Source organism: Phyllopteryx taeniolatus, chromosome 2 (assembly GCF_024500385.1).
Source record: "Phyllopteryx taeniolatus isolate TA_2022b chromosome 2, UOR_Ptae_1.2, whole genome shotgun sequence".
In the NCBI taxonomy this organism is placed as follows: domain Eukaryota; kingdom Metazoa; phylum Chordata; class Actinopteri; order Syngnathiformes; family Syngnathidae; genus Phyllopteryx; species Phyllopteryx taeniolatus.
In genome coordinates, this window is record NC_084503.1 from 3,359,439 (window position 1) to 3,382,139 (window position 22,701).

Consider the following 22,701-nt stretch of genomic DNA (forward strand, 5'->3'; position numbering starts at 1 on the left):
GGGTGTTAGCATTAAGTTAGCGGAATTCCACAATGTATGTAGTTTTGGTTAAATACTCTACGTGGGAATACAGTAATTGTTTATTATTTGCTGCTTGTTGTGACACTCGCTGCTACCATTTAATGCTCGTAACTCAAAAATTCTGCTTGCAATTTAAGACAAAACAATCGGCAGAGCGACGGCTCGTATCTCAAAACCTCCAAATTGTGTCATTCGTGAGCTGAGATACCACTGTATTCATGTCTAACCGGATGACGTGTGATTGGTTGAAAACTAGGAAGTGAGAGATGAAAACTCATTTGTTCTTCTCTTCTCCTGCCTTGCCACCCAGTGTAGAAGGTAAGTAGTGCAATTTAAATAATTTTAGTATATGCCGTGGGGTGCTAAAATATGGACGGTAGGCCGCAAATGGACCGGCCCCGTAGTTTGGACACCCCCGACATCAAATATTTTAGAGGTAAACATGCAAAAGGAAGCAAATAGTCAGGTGTAAGAGAGCTTGAACGCCATTTCAAATGTTATTTTCTACTTTAGAGCCAAATGGCCCATCTGCCCAACAAGCATGTCGTTATCCAGCAATGTGGCTCCAGCACTCCACGCCCATGAAGTGCGTTAATGGTTCCCCTCGGCAGGCTTCTGCTCTTTTGGCAAGTCTCAGTAAAGCGAGGGAGAGACAGCCACTCAGCGAGAAGTATGCTGGGTTGGATAAAACTGGAATGGCACTAAGTACAGCGCCGACTCAACAAAAAAAATTGTATTCTTGAGTTTTGACTTATTCATTAGTTTCCTTGAATACTGATATGTTTTCAGCTCGTCTATGATCACCAACACAGGGTAACATATTGATGTTAGTTCATTTAATATACCTTACCATCGCTAGTTAGAAAGCATTGTGATACCACCATAAGCACTCAAGGATAGACACAGCCGATGGAGCAGTTCCAATAGCTTTATGATACAAATGGTAAAAAAAACCAAAAAAACACGTACTGTAGTTAGCACATTCATATACGAGCTGCCGATGGCCACAACTCATTCAAGTCATTCGACCATGCTAGCAACGTTAACTCTACAATCTCATTTGGTGACACCCACGTCACTCACCAGGCAGGCCAGGCCTTTTAAAGCCATACATAGGCCTACGCAAAGTCACAGATACTCAAGTAGAATGTGAGGATGGCAACTCTAAGTGGAAAAAAAACAATCACATGCACATTATTGTATTAAATAATGCAAAATTATTTTTATCCAATTATTCGATTAATCGATGGGTTAATCGGTAGAATACTCGATTCTAAATATTTTTGACATCTCCCCCACGAATGTGTTTAATGTATTTCTATTATTTTTGCTGGTCTGCTAGGAGAAGGTGCCAGGGGGTGGAGTTAAATTGTTTTGTTTAATATTTGGCCATTGTTTTTGTTTCTATCTGAAAACCTAAACAAAAAAGTAAAGTAATGAGCAGCGTTTCATCCTTCTAACTAAACTACTAAGCAACCAAACAATACCTCAAGCATTCATGTTAGTGGACCCAAAAAAAGTGGACCAATGAAGCAAAGATAGAACTTCAGAGCTGTTTAGACTGCACAGACTGGAGTGTCTTTGAAAATTCAGCTGGCAGCCTGGATGAATATACGAACACTGTCACATCCTATATTAGTTTCTGTGAAGAGGCGTGTGTACCAACAAAGTCATTTCGCACATTCAACATAACAACAAGCCGTGGTTCACTGCCAAACTTAAGCAACTTCGCCAGGCTAAGGAAGGCGCATATCAAAGCGGGGAATGGGCCCTGTATAATCGAGCTAGAAACTAGCTGACTAAGGAAATTAACATTGCAAAGAGGAACTATGCAGCAAAGTTGGAAAAACAGTTTAGCGCTAACGACTCTAAATCAGTCTGGCATGCATTCCAATCGCTGACCAATTACAAGCGACGATCTTTTTGCACAATTTTCAAAAACAAAAAACGGCATTACCAGATAACGAGCAAGCCTTTATTGCTAAGTGACTGTTTTTCTCAATGTCTTTATGTCTCCAAAGTGTTCTCTGTCAATTGGCTGTCTGTTGTCGTACCAGAGCTGCTCCAACTACCGGAGACAAATTCCTTGTGTGGTTTTTTTGGACATACTTGGCATATAAAGATGATTCTGATTAGCGGACTTTAGGACAAACTGCAAATGGAATGAAAGTGCAAGGCTAATGTCATTAAATTCCCTTCAGCATTTTAATTCTTGAGGGCATTTCATTTGTGTATTTTGCTAATAGCAAAGCAACTGTAGTTATTCATTTGCAAGTGTGCGCCGAACAGATTTCCGTACTTGTAATCAATTCAGATCTGTCAGTAATGAAGGCATTCTGTTTGTGTGTGAATGGAAAATAAGAATGATGGTGTGCTATGCCACACAACAAATCATCATAAGGAACGGTTCATTAAGGCAGGAGTGACTGCTGGCCAACAGCCATCCATCTTTCATTAATGATAAACTAGTGTCAGTGTGATGGAACGCAACGGGCTGTGGGATGACTGAGCTGAGTCGGAGCAACATGCATGCACGAGGCAAACCCAATAATACATTTTAGGTGCAACAACAGTGAGCAATAACAAATATTGCTTGAACTAGGTCAGCATTGTCTTTCTAAAGCCATAACACAGCATCATATTTTTTTCCCCCCCCAAGTAGGTGGAAAGAATTACAAATGCTGTTTTATTGATATCTATTTTATTGATATCTAAAAAAAAGAACATTTCCACTGTAGTAAGGATTTTCCCTCTGTTGTTGTTCAATTGTTTTGTTGCTCTTGTCTGTTCAACACACCTATTTTTCAAAGTGACATTCCTATTTTCACTTTATCTGTTTAGTTTACACTACAGCTTTTTAGACCCCAAAAATGGTACAGTACGGGTCCTTTTTTTTAGCCCTTAATTGTACTAATGGACCTTGAGGTGTCTAATTTGACCTTTTCTAGAGCATATTTTTTCCCTATGTTTATTCCGGACATAATGTATACTCTTGACTTTTAAAACTCCAATAGTGTCTTTTTGCATGTTTATCACACTTAAATGTTTCCCTTCATCAAATAAATTTAAATATTAGTCAAAGACCACACAAGTTGCTCCAGCACGGCAATGTTCTTCTCAGCCAGGAACTGTCAGATGCTCAGGGCATTGTGAACAGGCGCGTTGCCCTGCCACAACACTCGCCGCTTCTTGCCAACGCAGGATCTCTTTGCAGACGTTACATCAGGGGTGTCAAACGTACGACCCGCAGGCCAGAACCGGCCCGTTAGGGGATCTAATCCGGCCCGCGGGCACTTTAATGCCCATCATTTTGTTTATTTATAGATATAGACACTTATTTTGAAACTCATGCTTTTATTTTGACACAAGTACAATTTAACCGGAAGTGCTGTTAGTCGCGCGACGTGACATGCACGAAGCTTAGAGAGAGAAGAAAGATCGGCGCAGCGGGGCACGCCTCCAATCAATGTGCAGTAAGAGAGTGAGACTGTGCGCCAATGCCAACATATGTATCATATCATGTATTGTTTGTTCAGTAATTTCATGTGCATTTAGAAATTAGTTTGTGAAGTTAATTGGGACATGGGTTTATTAAAGCCCAGATAAGAATGGTTATGTTACGTCAGACAAACAAATCATGTGAGTGATTCGCTGTAGTGGCGTATGAGGGGCCGTTAGGGACATTATTGAGGATTAGCTCTCACACTTACTATTCAAATGCTTTCACACACACACACACACACATGCACACACACACACACACACACACACACACACACACACACAAACTACTGAAAGGCTCTCATAAACACAACTCAAACACTCTCATACGCACGAGTCTTCCTCTCATAAAGACTACTCTAACACTCTCATAAACACTACTCACTATTCACGTGTGAGCATAATCAACGTGTACGTGAGAATGATTGACATGAACCCGTGAATGCCAGTGACGTGTGCGAGAATGTGATTGACGTGCTCACGTGAACGCATTTGAGGAGTGCATATGAGTGTTTGAGTAGTCTTTATGAGAGCAAGACTTGTGCGTATGAGAGTGTTTGAGTAGTGCTTATGAAAGTGTTTGAGTAGTCTTTATGACAGCAAGACTCGTGCGTATCAGAGAGTTTGAGTTGTGTTTATGAGAGCTTTTCAGTAGTTTGTGTGTGTGTGTGTGTTTGTGTGTGTGTGTGAAAGCATTTGAATAGTAAGTGTGAGAGCTCATCCTGAATAATGTCCCTAACGGCCCCTCATAGTGGTGACCCCCTGACAAGGATAAACTGGAAGTCACTTCTTAAGTGAGATGTAAGCTACAAGATAATTTGATGCATGTTAATAGTTGGTGAGGGGGTTGCGAATTGTTTGTGCAGACTAATGATAACCTCATATAAATTAATTGTTTGTGTTTTCAGCTTTTTTATGGGAACCCACTGAGTGACAATTAAATAAGTAGCAAATTTTGATGAATTTCTATTTTGCATTGACTGTGGATATGTGTCCTTAATTGACATAGCAAATACATTCCCCCCCCCCCCCCCCCCCTCTGTCAAGCTGCCTGTATACCTTGACAAGGCAGGAGGATAACTGCACTTTCATTCTAAAAAGTTCCCATTTTAGTTTGTATGGTGTGATGAGTCAGTTGAGCCTTTCAAGATTTCCAGATGTGTAAATTGATGTCAATTTAAAAAGATTTCAAAATAGGTTGTTTTATAAAAAGGTACGTACAGTTTATAGATCTACTGTTATCTCTAAGTTGCAACTGTAAATGAAAACTCAGATTCATAATATTGTTGAAATTTTTATGACATTGCTCTTTTGATTTGAAACAAGATTGGCAACAAGATATCAATAAATGTGAATACTTTTCCAAATGTAGTTGTAATTATATGCACCCAAAAAAAAAAGGTAAAAAAAAAAAAAGTTGAATTGTCGTTATTCATAGCTTATAAGGCCATTGATATACTGGTCCGACCCACTTGAGATCAAATTGGGTTGGATGTGGCCCGCGAACTGAAATGAGTTTGCCACCCCTGCGTTACGTGATGATTGATCATTTGGCCCGCAATGAAGGGGAAAACTCGAAGTAGTACTCGTTTGTGGTTTGGGTTTTGAAATATATCTTGTCCTGGAACCTTTCTGACACACCTCATGGAATGATGAGCAATTACCTTTCAGTTGACTTTTGAGCTGATGCGAACAAGCAATTCATTGATACATTAAGAAGATAATTATCGGAACCATGGTCACTAGCTGTGAGCCTTGTTTAATGGCAGCAACTCTCCAAACAAAGACTGACATAATTCACGGGCAAAAGTATGAAGAGATGTGCGACGAGACGTGTATTTTAACACCCTCTGAATATTCATGTGAATATATCTTGGACAAATTCTAACATCGTATGAACACATTGAGGAAGGACCTCTGTTCCAGAATGACCATGAAGTACATGGATAAGGTTGGTGTATAAGAAATGAGACCACATTGAGTAGATAACACATTTGCTTCAGAGCGTTGAACGTTTCACACTCACAACTCATTGGAATTAATAGATTTCGTGGCTTATCGAATCATAAATCTTGTGAGAAGCTACAAGTCTCACACGTCACAAGTCTTTCCAGGCCACAGCTTGGGATGTTATCCAATTAGGGAGGAATGAGCTAGGTATATCCACCCTTCTCCCACCCCGCACGTCGCTCCTGACGGCTACATGTTCTCCTGCATGCTAATTCTCTGTGGGACGTGAGCTGTGACACCGGCGGTTGACAAACGTGATACAGCGGATGACTGATATGTTAGCTGTGGCTCATGAGCCCCTTCCACAGTGGCAGCTACATAGCCGGTCAATAGGCTAATGACATTTTTGGAAGACATGCTCCACAAGTGTTGTCATAACAACAACATGAGAAGTAAAAGTGTGTAATGCCACCTGCAAAATGTCAAATCGTGACTTGGCTTCCTAGAGGAGCTAAAGGAAGCAGCTCCAGGGCTGCCAATTAAAAGATGCAAAACGCTTGTTTTTGAGATGTAATGTGATAACGCTTCCGTCGAGCTGAGAGTTTTGGATTTTCCCATTTATTCTTTTTATAGTAACATAGTGATAGCTGGATATTTTTAACTCGCAGCCCATGAAGAGCCCGTGGGAGTGTGATCATTGTCATCGCAGCATGTTAAGATAACATAACACCGATCTACATTCTGCTCCAGAAGGCTGCAGGCCAAGCTGCATGTTTTGCATTATTGACTTGGGTAAACAAACCTCTCTCAGGGTCAGTAGTCACCATCTTGATAACATCTAATGGCTGTCTAATTTGGGTCGCATGCAGACTTTTAAAAATGGTTATCCTATGAAAGCATGACCTTGACACTATATTATTAAAAGCGCTTACACACTTCACTCATTTGACATGTGCCTACCGCATTGTAAGGTGCAGGGACAATGGTGGCTCAAGCTTACCCATATTAGGTGGTTGCTAAGTGACCGAACAGGAAGTAGCGTAGTGCCTTTTCCCGCTGAATTGGACATAAGGTAGGTTGCAGCATCGTTTTGTCACTGTCACAACAGAAAGCCCTAAAATAAGGGTATACATTCATCCGATCCAATGGGGAGTTTAGGTCGCTTGGAAGTGTACTTCACAATCAGCAGGAAGCAGTTGGACAGCCTGTTGGGAGAGAGTTGTCCCAAGCCTCAGGAGTTCAATTTCACCAAAATGTTGGATTGTTCACCCACAAATACAAATATGAAATAAATAATCATTGTATCCTGCTTGCTGCTTTCAGTGTAGAACTCGGCGAAAATCTCTTGCTGTTGTCACTCTGCAATCACTCTGCCACCATCTCTCCTATTGGATGCGCCGCGGTGTCTTCAGATTTGAATTTAACATCTCCAAAAACAAAACATAAACTCATCTGAGTACTGTCAGCCTCTGCGGCGCAGCAGCGCAAAGGGTTGGTCGACGGCACACTGTGCTGTGAAAGGGCCTTCAAGTTTTATGGCTCTGCTCTTTGCCTTTGAAATGTCTTAAATAACGACTCAGTGACGGTGTGAATGTCAGTGGGAATTTGCGTGTCTTTATATGTACACTGTGATTAACTGGCGACCAATCCAGGGCATAGTGTTCCTTTTGCACAATGTCAGCTAGGATAGGCTCCAGCTCCCCTCACACCTGAACAGGATAGGAAAATAGATGGCTGGCTATTTTATTGATCTATTTATTGATTGGCAACGGGCTTCTTGATTGATGCCTGTTGTGTTCTTTGTCATGTAAAGGTATATGTCAATGTTATGGTAATACATAATGTATTTTTTTCAGGAAGGAACTACATTTCTAATTTGCGTCATCAGCTAAAAAAAAAAAAAAAAAAAAAAGGTCTGATGAGATCCAATACAAAAGCTGTATTTGCATGAATTAATTAATGAATTTACCAATACGAATATGCCAATGCAAATCAGATACAGGCGTTCCTTGGTTTACAATGGTCTCGACCCAAGTGGTTTTGATGTTTCTATTGTCGAAGACAACCACACGAGTAAAGGTACTTAAGAGAATGTTATCTTGTTTGCAACTGTTTTTAGTTCATGACTTTATATATATGGCCTAGGAGTGATTATCAAATGTTGACTGAAATTATGACTTTACTCGTGTGCTGGCATAGCTGAGTGACAGAGACGAAGTGTGTTCTGGCACATGTACATATTCGGGTTATGTCTCTATTGTAGGAACTGAAGGCTGTCGTAAATCGAGGAACCCCTGTATGCAGAAACAATTGCAGTATAGCTATGAGCCATGTGGCAATTATCCTAATCAGGGCTAGTCAGCCATTAATTAAATCCAGAGAAAACATTTTAAATTGACAAAATGAAAGACACCACAGGAGCAATACTGATGACCTTATATAGGAGGTGAAACTCTTTATGCTTCCTTAAATTACTGCAAACCACATTCTGTAATCAGCCTTGCACAGCCGATCACTCAGGTGGAAGAAAATGGGCATTAAGCACCTCCGCTGTGCACATACAGCGGGTACGGAAAGTTTTCAGACCCCCTTCAATGTTTCACTCTTTTTTATATTGCAACCATTTGTTAATATCATTTAAGTTCATTTTTTTCCTCATTAATGTATGCACAGCACCCCATATTGACAGAAAAAAATGGAATTGTTGAAATCTTTGCTGATTTATTAAAAATCAGCCACAAGTATTCAGACCCTTTGCTATGACACTCATATATTTAACTCGGGTGCTGTCCATTTCTTCTGATCATCCTTGAGATGATTCTACACCTTCATTGGAGTCCAGCTGTGTTTGACTAAACTGATTGGACTTGATTAGGAAAGCCACACCCCAGTCTACATAAGACCGTACAGCTCACAGTGCATGTCAGAGCAAATGAGAATCATTGAGGTCAAAGGAACTGCCTGAAGAGCTCAGAGAAAGAATTGTGGCAAGGCACAGATCTGGCCAAGGTTACAAAAAAAATTCTGCTGCACTTAAGGTTCCTAAGATCACAGTGGCCTCCATAATGCTGAAATTGAAGACGTTTGGAACGATCAGAACCCTTCCTAGAGCTGGCCCGCCTGGCCAAACTGAACAATTGGGGGAGAAGAGCCTTGGTGTGAGAGATGCAGTCGGGAGATGGGAAAAAGTTCGAGAAAGTCAGCCATCACTGCAGCCCTCCATCAGTCGGGGCTTTATGGTGGAGTGGCCCGACGGAAGCCTCTCCGTGCAAGACACATGAAAGCCAGTATGGAGTTTGCTAAAAAAATACACTTGAAGGACTCCAAGATGGTGAAAAATAAGATTCTCTGATCTGATGAGACCAAGATAGAAATTGTTGGCCTTAATTCTAAGTGGCGTGTGTGGGGAAAACCAGGCACTGCTCATCACCTGTCCAATACAGACCCAACAGTGAAGCATGGTGGTGGCAGCATCATGCTGCCACCACATGCACATGACACGACTAATTTCAGTGTCCATGCTTTATATTCTATGGGAGCTACTTATTCTTGATGCAGTGACAAGGAACATGTAACCACTAACCATGAGGTCGTACAATTTGGAATTAGACCAACATTTTTGGTGAAATATATACATAAGAAGTCAGTTTATTGTGGATTATATTGGAGCCTCAACAAGCGGTGTTAAGAGAAGAAAAATGTGAGAAGAGAATATGATTAGCACCTTTAATGGAAATTGTATTACTTGGCCAATCTATTCGTCAGGGGTGTGTGTGTGTGTGTCTGTGTGTTGCATGGCACCCCCCCCCCCCCCCCCCCCCCTTGGCTTAAGATTGGACACTGTACTAAGGTAAGACAAACTGTTGTAATGTAAACGGCTGCTGATTACCGTTATTGCTGTTGTCGTCCACCAGAATGATCTCCTTGAGAAGATGGGAGGGCGTTCTGCTAATGGCGGAGTGAATGGACCGCAGGATGACAGATAAAGCTTCATTCACGAAAATGAACACGATGCTCACTTGGGGGAGGTTTAAAGGATAAGTGATGTTTCCGCACCTGCAGAGGACAAATATATATCTGGTGAGGTGAGTAACCTTCAAGGTGTTGTTAAAAACAAACAAAAAACAACACCAAAAAAAAAGAATGCAGTTTTAACAACATTAACAGAAAGTACGTTTATGCGATCTAAAGGCTGGTGTTAGTGTTTAGTGGAGTGTACAGTATTGTGGGTAAAATTAATAAGAAATAAGCTAATTGCAGTTTGCACAGAGTGATTAATGCTGGCAAATCTCTCTTCCAGCAATGAAGCTATTTACATCACATGCCACTGCCACATTAGACAAACTCACATTATAACGTCACGTTGTTCATCCAAGCAAACACCCTGTTTTGTTTACATAATGCCATTGCCTGAGCATGTCTTTAAAGATGTGTTAGGACAACGCCAAGGCCAAATGTGTGATTAAAGTATCCCCCCAAAAATATTTTGAATATACAGTATCTAAAGAGCTCGTACTGGCGGCAACGGATGATCTGGAGGGAGTGTAGTAATGTGCAGTGGAGAAAACATCCCTCGGAACTTTTAAGTGTGCCAAAATTAGCAACAGGACTGCCCCTTGTAGGCTCCTGTTACCTTGGGAACATCACCATTAAAAGTGAGTCACAGTCAATAATGATGTTTAGTTTATTTTTAGTCTGTGACTTAAACCAGAACACTCCTAAAAAAAAAGAATACAAAATATTTATAGGATGTGGTTAGACAATAAGTCAAAGAAGTCAATACCCTGTTTTTAGGCTCACAACCCTGGACTGGTTGTGAGCCAAATACAAGGCAACATATAGAGAAACAACGATTCACACCTATGGACAATTGAGAGTACGTGGAGAAAACCCACACGAGCACAGGGACAACGCAAGCAAACTCCAAACAGGAGGGCCCAAGCCCAGAGTTGAACTCAGAACCTTAAAGCTGTGGGGCAGGCATGCTCCCCACAAGGTCACGTGCCCCCCCAAAAAAATTATGCAAATTGGTTTGCATTTCTCATGTCAAAAATGACTGATCAATGCCACCATCCACCTGTTCATCCACTTTCTCTCGCTTACCCGTCCGGGGTTGTGTCGTGGGGGCAGCAATTTAAGAAAAAAAGACCAGACTTCCATCCAACAACTTAGTCCAGCTCTTCTAGGGGGATCCCAAGACGTTCCAAGGCCAGCCGCGAGACTGTCTGTCCAGTATGTCTCTCCAACATGTCCTGGGTCTTCCCCAGGGCCACATGCACCCTTTTCCGACTGAGGGCCTTGGCCACAGATTTGGAAATGCTAATTCTCATCCCAACAGCTTCACACTTGGCTGCTAACTGCTCCAACAAACATTGAAAATCACGGCTTGGTCCAGCCAACAGAACCACCTCATCTGCAAAACTGAGAGGTGCAATACTGAGGCCACCAAAACGGACATCTTTAATTCCTCAGCTGTGCCTAAAACGTCTGTGCAGATTATGAACAGAATTGGTGACAAAGGGCTGCTTTGGACTCAACCCTCACTGGAATCGAATCCGATTTACGTGGTCCAAACTCTACCCCTTAATTCCAGGAGAACCTTTCACCAGACTCCCCAAGGGACACAGTTGAACACCTTCTCCAAGTCCACAAAGCACTTGTAGACAGCTTGGACGAACTCCCATGCACCCGCCAGAACCTTGCTGAAAGTGCAGAGCTGTTCCACTGTTCTATGGCCAGTATGAAAGCCATGTTGATCCTCCTCATTCTGAGATTCAACAACCCAACATACCAGGGAGGTTGAGGAGGAACACTCTCTCCTGTTCTAATCACCTCAGTGACCTCAACCCCATAGGTAGGAGAGCCCGCCTCAGAATTCCCAGGCTTTGCATGTTGGTAGAATTAAGGAGGTCTTAGAAGTATTGTTCCAACCAACTCACAATGTCCAGAGTCGAGGTCAGCAGTGCCCCATCCCCACTCTACACAGTGGGGATGGTGCACTGCTTTCCCTTCTCGAGAAGGTGAATGGCGAACCAGAATATCCTCGAAGCCATCCAGAAGTCATTCTCCATGGCCTCATCAAACTCCTCCTACGCCTAAGTTTTTGGCTTTAGCGACCGCAAAAGCTGCGTTCCGCTTAGCCTGCCGGTACTCATCAGCTGCCGCTGGAGTTCCACAGGCCAAAAAGGCCCAACATGACTCCTTCTTCAGCTTGGCGACATCCCTTAACGCTGGTCTACTAACACGTCCAGGGATTGCCACCACGACAGGTACCAACCACTTTTCAGCCACAGCTCCAGTTGGCTGCCTCACCAATGGAAACAAGCAACATGGCCCACTCTGATTCAATGTTACTCGCCTCCCCCAGGACGTGATGCACGTTAAGTTTTGCAACAAGAAACTCTGACCTTGCAATGTGACATCATAGTAGTGCTACACAGTCCAAGTGTATTGTTGTTTGTAAGTGAGTCTCGATCTGACTGATACATTAAATGTGGTGCGGTTTTCGCAGTGCTTTTAATATGAAAAAGTGGTGGGATTTAGGAAGGGAAGGAGTTGACTCAGTATTTCTACTTTTTTACATCAGTATCTGTACTTCTACTTAAGTACAGAGTACTTATGTCACCTCTGTGAAAGTTATGTAAGGATGGTATTGTTTTTTTTCTAGCTGCTTTTTACCCAGTAGGCCTGAGATCTGCGATTGGCCTGTCTAACGGGAGACGGTCACTGAGGTAGCTGTTGTAGCCGTAGTACTGGAACATCTTGAGCGCCACTCGTCGATTGTCGGCGCTGAGCTCCTGACCCCAGTGAGCGAAGAGAGACGAGTCTGAGAAGGACGTGTCGGCCTGCTCATCCTCTCCTCGGCCCGGAGCCTCTGAGACACAAGAAGACAAATAGTAAAAAGGATTGTCTCGACAACAGGTGCTCCAAGTGTGCACAAAGTGACAGCAAAAGAATACGGGGCAATGATAATACATTCACTGTGATAAATGACTTTGGTATGATCAGATCAAGCATGAGCCGTGTCGTTTTAAAATAGACCAGGAGTTCATACTCTTGACGGAAAGCCCAAGTGCCCTTGAACAAAAAAAATCAATCTAAAAAAGCAGCCGGTGGTAGCGTCTGCAACTACTTTGACTCTTTGACCTCCTGGGAGGAAAATGAAAAATAAAAATCCCAGCACGTCGACGCTCTGCTCCGGTGCTTCGAGAGCTTCAAAGTAACGTGTTGCCAATGAGCACAGCTTTGTGTTGTTTTAGGCCATATCAATCCAAATTTAAAAAGAATATCTCCATTTTTTGGATGCATCTTGACCTCTCTCAACTAATTCTAGGTCTCTGATGGGGAAAATTGATTTGCTATCCAAGTAAATCGAGTTACAAGCTTGGTCACGGAACAAATTAAACTCATAAATCCAGGTGCCACTGTAATTTGAATTAAACATTTTTTTTGTGTCCCTCCTTAACAACGATTGCCTGGGAACATGTACGTGGGGGAGGAGGGGTTGGGGTGGGGGGCGCTGGTTAATGCCCCCCAAAGCCCGTTTGGGCTGCAAAATACGGATAATACTTCGATTTTTGCGCATGGATAGCAGCAATTCGGGGGGGACAGGGGTGTATTATACATAGGTACAAGGAAAAATCTGCTGTGAAAGGGACATTTTGGGGGTACATATATTCGAGTTGAAGAGCACATTCATACACGAGCTGCCGATGGCCACAGCTCGCACCAAGTCACTGACTAACACAGGTTAGCCAGTTAGTAGCCAGCCAACTCTACACTCTCATTCGCTGATGCCCACAACTCACTTTAGAGGTGAGAGGTCCCACCTCTAAAGCCGTACACACTCAAAGTTACAGATATTACACTGGAACGTGAGGATGGCACCCCCAAGTGGACATAAATAATACCTGCAACTCACATGCACTTTATTGTGTTTAATAATGCAAAATCCATTTTTATCCAATAATCCAATCCAATACTTGTTTCCAAAAAACATTTGAAAGCTGAAATGTACTCAAGCGGTGACTCTTTTGCGTACCACAAGAGGGAAGAAAAACAAATATGCTTGCGGCCCATGCTGAAAGACACAATCTCCATAAAACATTGGAAGCATCTGCTCAAGAGCTTTCTAAAAGGTGTTTAACTGTCAAGATGCTAACCTCTTGGCAAATAGGTTGCAATGTCAATAAAATAGAAGCAAAAATGCACGCTAACTGAGAATTCCACAGGTTGCTCATTGAATAACGCATTCCTTTGACTCTCGTTACCTGTTGGGACATTACACCAGGAATGTTCACATTCAAGCTTGAATATTAAAGCATGTTTTGTTTAGTGCACCCTGTTACACTCTGGACTGGTCGGCAGCTAAGCGCAGGGCATGAAAAAAGGATTTTTAAAAAAGCGCTTTAAAAATATCTTACTAATTAAATAGAAAAAAAAAATATGAACCTCCCGTGAGTTTCCATAGCAGAAAAGAAAAAAGGAGAGAAGCTTGTTGAAAAAAATTGTGTATATTGTTCCTTTGCATGTCCCGATAAGAAAGAAATGAAATAAAATGAAAAGTCGCTTTGGTATCATCTGTTAATCCATGTGGCTTATTGAGTCTATAAAGGAGCAGTTTTATGACACAGTTTTAACAGCCTACAATACTGCTGACAGACTGAGGTTATGCAGAGGAATAATTCACCACCTGACACGACTAATAAACACCTTTTAACTGCAGGTGGAAGCAATTTCTTCTTTTACTTGTTTTTTTTTCTAAATCCGTTTAAAACTGAACAGTGTACGGACTCAAAAGTGTGGATGTCTTTATGTGCCCTGCGATTGGATGGCGTCCAGTTCAGGTCAGCTGGGACAGCTGGGACTCCAGCACACCCGTCACCCTAACGAGGACAACCACTATAGAAAATGAATGGCTTGAAGTTCAAATTTGTTATGAAAGGAAGACGCTAGAGCCCCTGGTGAGACACCAAAAAAAAAACAATTTACAAGGTTATTCAAGTTGTTTGTGTGTCTGTTTCCCTTGTTTGTTTGTAATAAGTAGATTTGACATTCAATATTCATGAGCAGATTGTCTCACTCACATATGAGTGACAACCTTGTCAGTTCAGTTACAATGCCGTGTGAATGCCGGTACCGAGGGAACACTCGCAGAAAAACAAAGAAATCACTATAAGGTGGGATGCAGATGAAGGAATTGTACGGTATTTATTCACAATATACAAGAGATATGCCAGAAAAGTTTCGGGACCGGTGTCACAAAATTTATGTTTCAAATCTACCACAAACTTTTCACACAAAGTTTTCCCCAAGTAATCCCCTGGCGTCTAATGCACTTTCCCAACCTTCTCTATTGCACATTAATGCACCCCTGTGAGGATTCTTACAGGTCTTCCGTCGTCACGGCCATCGCGATGTGGTCCATATCTTCAAAACAGGTGCTCTTGAAGACCCACTTGAGTTTGGGAAAGAGAAAAAAACAACAATAACAAGGAAGGAAGTGATTTCCAGGGTGTTGTGAACATGTTGTTTTTTTGTTTGTTTTTTGTTTTGACCATAACCCCGTTTATTCGTGAGAATCTGACCTGAACTGAAACGATGACAAAAACTGCACTGCCCGATAAACACGAGAAAGTATTTTTTGATTCCCTTCTAAAAAGAAACATTGAATTATTCCAGCGGATCCTGTAGATGAGGCGGATCAATCGAGTGGATTTGGTAAATAGTTGAGAGATCGGAAGACTGGCAAATGGTGAAGTAGCCACTTCTAAAGGGACAGACCGTGAACCTCAATCATCGGGTTTGTGGAAAGCATTTATATAAAATGATTGACGTCATGGTGAAAATGTTTACTGACACAATGTATCCAGACACGCTTCTTTATCAATTATGCGTTGGAGGAGAGCCCTTATTCCTCAATGCATGTTCATTCTTACCAAGGCCTTTGGGCAATAGCATGTTTCACTTTTGTTCCTAGTGCGCAAAGCAAGATCCATGAAGACATGCTCGGTCGGATGAGCTTGTGAGCTGCGACCTCAGCCCCACCAAACACCTTTGTGATATACTCTAACTGAGATGAGGGGCTCGGCCCTCTCTTACGCCTTCATCACGAATGTTCTTCTGGATGAAAACAGACACACTCCAACATCTTTATAGAAAGTTTTCCCAGAAGAGTGATATTATAGTTGCAAAGGTGTTACAAACTCCATATTTATTTCTTTTTTTCACTTCCTGTAGGTGCAAGGATCTCAAACGTTTTACACCAAGTACCACCTAAAAAAATTAGAAAAATACCACCATCATGGCCAACATCATATTGAATGGCATAGTAGGCCTAAGTGTTCATAAAAAAAAACAGAAGGGAGGTTTTCTTCCTAAAGAGTATATTTAATATTATTGTGAGCCACTGTAACATTATGGGCAGTTTGAATATTAACACTGTACATGAATATAGGAAAATCACAAAAAAAAAAAAAAAAAACTACTTTAAAAACTATACAATCCGAATGTATTGCACATAAAAATTGGACCTAAAAAAAGTTTAAAAACAAGTAAGTCTTTCAAATGAAATGCAAATGCATGTGGTACACGAACACATTTTGATCAAAATGTGTTCTACATTTCTGATGTCTGACTTCCAGAGAACACCAGCCACTACTACATGGGAAATCCTGAACTCTTAACTCACACACACACACACACGCACGAACGCACACACACACACACACACACACACACACACATACAGAAGCATGGTAGTTTTGAAAGCCCCCATTGTCATCATTAAGATAGAAGAAAAAAAAAAACAACGTGATTCTTCAATTCAAACAACAAAACTGTTGTAAATAAACTGTTCAATATTTGATCCATGAAACTTTACCGATGGGAACATTTTGCTCCCCGTAATAAGATTTCATCACATGATATTTGTTCCTTGAGATGTGAGTTCAATTCCATGACCACTCTTGTAAATCAAAGCACTCTTATCTCAAATCCTCTTTCCTCATTGAAATGAATGCAAATGCCATTAATCTGTTCCACCCTCACAAAAAACACAAACAAAAACTTATTACACAAGTAAATGACACTCTGTAAAATTGTACTTCCTAAAAACAGACATTAATGACATAAATAGAATGCAAAGGAATCAACAGTTTTTTCTTGAGTTCAATAGCCATTGCGCTGCTCCTTGGCCACCTGGGGGCAGTCATATGTATAAACATGGAGACACAATTTCTTAGTATGCCACAGTAATATTTGTCATTTCTTGCAAAGGATAATGAATATATGTGAATATTGTTAAATTATCAGTCTACATGTGTTGCTCCACTGTTTAGGCACCACTACAGTCTCATCATTTCAAAATACATTCTCAATCATATTTGTGCAGTGTCACTATAGAAGTCGGCACAAGCCCGCAGTCATGTTGTTGGAATTTAGTAGACTTATATGGCCTTAAAGTGTTTATTTGAATGATTTTGCGACAAAATGTATTCATGTTTAAAATTAACATCGTCTCTTTGACAGATGCATTGTGCAGAGAGATTGTGAACATCATGACCATCAGATGTGCCTTTGTTGATTCAAGTCAGATGAAAATGCATTTTGAATGAGCTGCTCCACCACTCCAGCTGTTCTGTCGAAAAAGACGAAGCATAACACGCCACAGTTACTACCACCTGCTTATAACACGCTTTGTGCATTGTACTGGATGGAGAAGGGAAAAGTACAATAATGCGTGAAATAGTATCCTAATGGTGGTGTAAGCTTTGGCAAATACACTACAGTTAATTTTTTAATTTTTTTTTTGTTCTACCAAGATGAATTATAATTACAACCTGTCAATGTTTTCAATAATATTTTGAACATTATGAACTGTCATACAAGTATAAAGGGATGATAACTAAAGAGCAATTATCATTCAACTATAGTGCTGCCTTGAGTTATGAGTTTAATTTGTTCAGTAACCACACTGGTAACTCAAAACACATCTCAAAACATCTTTCCTCCCCAGAAACCCCAAATGTTTTAAATTGTTTTTTTTGATAAGAAAAATAGCACTCCATAATATTGTACTTTATAAAAGCATACAACAATGAGACAAATAATTAGAATTAAATGAATGAAACATTCTTTGCATCAATTGAAAGGCCTTTTTGCGGTTTCTTCTGGTGTGCTCTCCTTGGCCACCTGGGGGCAGTATAAGACAGACAGCCGGATACTGTTAATGGAGACTATGCTCGTCGCAGAGGATAAAGAATATGAGGCCTGTTATTTCGCATGTTGCTGCACCTTTTGTGTTCAAATATTGGTTGCTCAAAGTTTATATTATTAGCATTAAGCTAGCGACTAAAGGCTAAGCTATGTGATTATTTTGAATACGCAACGTGAAATTCTCCTAGTTTTATATATATTTTTTGACAGTACACTTCAACTGGGAGTGGCATTAAACAGCTTGCAGAATTGAAGAATTGTTCACTAATTTCCAAAGTGAGTTGCCACCATATAGCGCTTACATGTCCAAGCAAAAAAAAAATTGTCCGAATGACGGCTCGTATCTTGAAAAATTTGGAAGTCAGATCACTCAATCTCAAGGCACCAATGTATATTAAAAATACTTATAATATCAGATTGTTTTCAAAATGACATCACATTTTTGCTTTTTGTTGTTGGTACAACGCATTCAGAAATAGTACTGAACTTCCATTATAATTGTTGCACGCAGGTTTAGGGGAAGGGATTTAATTAATATCATGATATGATTTCTAGGTCATGTGGCGTCTTAATAACATATTTGTGGCATTTGTTTGTGAAGCTTTCCCTATGATCAAGAATTCTAGACACAGAACACACTTCTGGAGTTAAGTCAATTGAGCATTTCTCTCCAGCATCTTTGAGTTGTTTCGCCTTGATTGGATTCAACATGTGTTGTATTCAATTGAGTTGACTTAATTTGGAAAGTCACCTCCCATCTGTATAAGGCCCCGGGATTTGTGGCACAACACAAACATTGGCCAGGTTACAGAAAACGCTACACTTAATGTTCCTAAGAGCAAAGTGGCCTCCACAATTCTAAAATGGCAACTCTGGCTCAGCTCCAAATATAGCGATGAAAGAAAAAATAAAAGGGAACCACCATACTGAAAACTAAAATGTACATGCATTTCCTGAAACGAGCATTGATTCTTACACTACTTCTGGTGAATGCTAACAACAAAGTCAAATGGATGCGAAGAGATAAAAGAATCTCAGGATCAACTTGACATCAAGCAGACATTTTAAACAAATCTGCTCCAACAGTCTAAACACAAGCAGACATTTTTACAATTTATCCTCAGCCATGGTGTCATCCTGCATATAAAGTACAGACATCAGACACTTTGCTGCTGTCACAATAGGAATTCAATTTTTCTTCAGATGGTGACTAATAGGCAGGACAAGACCTTGATGTAGACTACAGTCTGATCTCATCATTCTAGGGAATCGCACTAATATATTTATTTTCGGGTTAGAAAAAAAGCTACCATACAAAAGAGATCAAGTAGTTTAGAAAACATTTGACGCTCAGCCGTCCCCCACAAATCCCCCACATGCATTTATGACTAAAATATTGAGACAGCAAGAAATAAAACAAGGGGGAACCCTTTCTCACAGCCAAGGAGGTGCGCCATGCTTGAATACGTCCATTGATCTGTGTGTCACTGAAGTTGGCACCACTGCATCCAAAGCTCTTGGACAGACCTTAAAAATCAATATGGTTATGATTTGAGTAACTAACCTTGAAAGTTTAACGTTCGGTAGAGAAGTGAAAAGGAACATTAACTTCCTTGGATTCAACCTCCGCTGCCTTTGCCATCTTTCAACCAATGATGCACCGTATGACCTCTTTCATTGGTCGCTAAAGTTAAGACTAAATGTTTTATTGGTTTTTCGTCTTAACTCATTGTGGACGTTTATATTCGTCAGCTGGAATCCAACCGTTTAGTGCCACCGAGAAATATATTCGTAAAGTACGTGTTTTGGTAGGAATGAGTGGACGAGGGACTCGCCCAGCTTGTATGTTAAATTCAACTTTGTGAACCACTGTAATGCCTAACAGATCCCTGTAGATGGTGGTGTTGCATCGCTTTGGATTTGAGATCGGCGCGTACTACTCTAAATTCGGACTTTCCTGTACACTGTAAAAACACGTATAAAACATTTGCTTAAAATCCACAATAACGGGGCGTGCGACCGATGAAACGCGATATAGCGAGAAGTTCTCTGAAGTTTAAAAAAAAAAAAAAAGCCACAACAAGCGACAACTAGTGATGTTTGGTCCATCACTGGTAGGTGCTCTGCGGCTAGAGACGGGGGGGACACATTCTCTCATTAGGATGCATCAGAGGCTGGCACATCAGACTGACATTTTCCTTTTCAAAGAGGAGAGGTTGTGTGCTGCTTTGTCTTTCTCTTTGTTTGTTCCCAAGAGGGGATATGCGGAGGCAGAATTTAGTAGGAGGGTCATGTTTACTTGCGGCATCCTTTGTCATCTCTACCCCTTTTGTGCAACTCTCCTCATTAAACCCAGAAATCGCTCCTGCCCTTCAGAAGGGTATAAAGGTTCTCTTTGTGCTTTTTCCACTTTGGGAGAAGCATTCTTTTTTTTTTGAAATTCTTTGTCATTAGTGCAAGTAAAGTGTCAGCGACGAGTCACCACACACTTTCCTTCTTTGCAAGAATAGGAGCAATTTTACTGTGAGACAGTGTTGAATTGAAATCATATAGCTCGTTCTTTGGATTTTGCAGCTGTGACACAAATATACAAATATATTTGAAGTTGTCTTCTAAAACATTTGTATACATCTCAAATGTTCTTGTGCATGAGAGAATGTAACGCCTTTACTCTGTTATTTTAGTCTTCAAGCCATGTCGGTCTTCCGTCTGACATTGTTCGACCTTAAAAATCTTTTAGAAATTTGAATCCAAACTGCTTCCGTGTAACCGATGGTCTCACTTTGCATTGGCTTGCTCAAACACATTGTAGATTGTTAGGTCACAGTACTTGCTTCTAAATGAATAAACTTGTGAAGTCACATGAACACAACTCTCTGTGAAGGTCTTTTCTGGAAGCTTTGCTCACTGTATGATCTGTGCAAACATTTACCAGAACTAATATGACTTCTTTACTATACTAGTACAAATTAAAAAAGAAAAAAAAAGTCAAACATTCTGTAGAGAGCTGTCCATGTCTTTCCTTAGTATGGGCCATATTCTCCCATGCACTTAAGAAGGAAAAGGCAGATTTAGTTGCACACTTTACTGGTTATACAGATTCTCCCGTTGACTGAGACATCGAGCTATCAAATGTATTTAAACTGCCACTATCATAAAGTTTTTTTTTGTTTGTTTGTTTAGTTTTTTTCTTGGTGACTGGGTCGTAAGGGGTGTCTCAGTCTCGCCGCCACTGTACAGGAAAAAACATCTCCCCCCCCCCAAAAAAAAAACCCAAAATATTTCCTTGGTCATCAGTCTGAAAGAGATTTTTTGAAAATCATTTGCATCTGCCTGTCCCTGTGTCAAAACGCTCATCTCGGGTGATATGGGAAAAAAGTAAGCCCACAAGCTAGCAAAAATGAGCAAAAGAACAAAGAGAGTTTCTTCAAAAGAGGGAAAATTGATTCAGAAAAGCAGCCTACAACTTCCAAGGAAAGCGGACGAATGCTGACGGAAGTTTTCCCGACCGGGCTGGCAATATTTGGATCTCTTCTTCGAAAACAGCTGGCAGTGAATCAGTGGTTGACTTACTGTAGATTTGTATGACAGTTAAGAATGTTAGTAAAGAAAGCATGTCGGGGGCGTTGTTTTTTGTCCCCCCTCCTAACAACGCTTGCCCAGGAAAATTGATAGGACGCCCCACAAACCCCTTTTGAATGACAGGATAAGGGGAAGAAAATGAATGGAAGGACATTAAGTGAGTGAGTGTAGAAAGCCAGAGTATAAATCAAAGGGAATGGGTGACGTCTGCAGGCAAGGCCACACTTTTGATAAAAAGGAAGTGTGCTTTTAAAGTGAAGGCCCTTTTATAGCGCCAAAGGCGTTTGGAAATCTTTCACAGATAAATGCAGAATCTCCCAAAATTCATATCTGGTGGGAATCACTGACTCACCATTTTATATGGGGGCAGGGGGAGTTCTTAATCAAGTGGCGTGTGAGTGAAAGCCACTTCAAGCGTTCGCGTGGGATATAAATCAGAAATATATTTCTGAGCTGAGAGATAAGATAATGTAGCCTATGAAGCCAGTAATGTGGAGAGGGCCATTCACTCATCTTTCTGAGCCAATACTCTGGCAGTTTTACTGTTAAATATAATAACCCTTTTCAAAGCTTATCGTGTCTTTAGATTTATTTCTTCGTCTTCAGAAGAAGAAGAATATTTACCAGAGGTTACGTGAAGTGAGCAAATTCAAAGCGCTACAAAAACAACCTTGAAACTTTTCATAGTTCCGAAACAGGTTTAGGTTTAGGTTTGATCGTTCACTAATAACAGTGATTTACTTTGTTGATTGTCACAAAGTGAGATGAGCGAGCCACGCGGCCAAAGCGTGCCACTCGTTTTCGGGAGTGGCCGACCGTCTGCCGCTCGTCGTCGAAGTCGTGACACAAGGTCGCGGATGTAACAATCCATCGAAAACAAATATGAAAGAAACATCTTTCTCACGTCCTTCTTCTTTGACAATCACGCTGTTTTTATGGTTCAGTAAATAACACAACTCACCTTTCCGTTACATCTTTGATAGTTGTCGTTAGTGCGAAGACAACTGCAACGCAAGGAAATCCAAAGTCGAAAGGTTATGTGATCATCATGACTCCTTCTTGTGACTGGTTCCAAGTCAGGCCTTAGATCACGCAGAAGCTGGGCATACCTTGGAATACCTGAGGTGTGCTGAATATGTTTTTTTTCCCCCCCCTTATTTTACATACTCATTTTTTTGAATAGTTCTAGAAGAGGTATTTTTATACTATATATTTTATTTATCTTCTAAATTTGAGCTGTGCATCTTTTATGAACCTACCAGTGGTATCTTGTGTTGGACCTTAAACGTCAAGGAAAACCATGAATGGGGATCTGTCCATGAATGTTTTACATAGATTCTTACTCAACTACTTTTTGGTCCAACACAAGAGTGTGTCTGTACCTAGTAGAGAATTTGTAATTAAGTGGGGTCTTTCGTAAAAGACTTGTAA

General features: G+C 40.9%; 1 protein-coding gene across 1 annotated transcript in view; it reads right to left on the reverse strand.

Moving 5' to 3' along the window:
* Positions 1-22,701, reverse strand: part of galnt18b (UDP-N-acetyl-alpha-D-galactosamine:polypeptide N-acetylgalactosaminyltransferase 18b) — a 66,108-nt gene that overhangs the window by 24,172 nt on the left and 19,235 nt on the right. Inside the window, exons 2-3 of the mRNA XM_061753666.1 lie at positions 12,151-12,346; positions 9,362-9,528 (exon numbers count right to left, since the gene is read on the reverse strand). Of these exons, the coding sequence (XP_061609650.1) occupies positions 9,362-9,528; positions 12,151-12,346 (363 nt within the window). The remainder of the gene's footprint in view (positions 1-9,361; positions 9,529-12,150; positions 12,347-22,701) is intronic.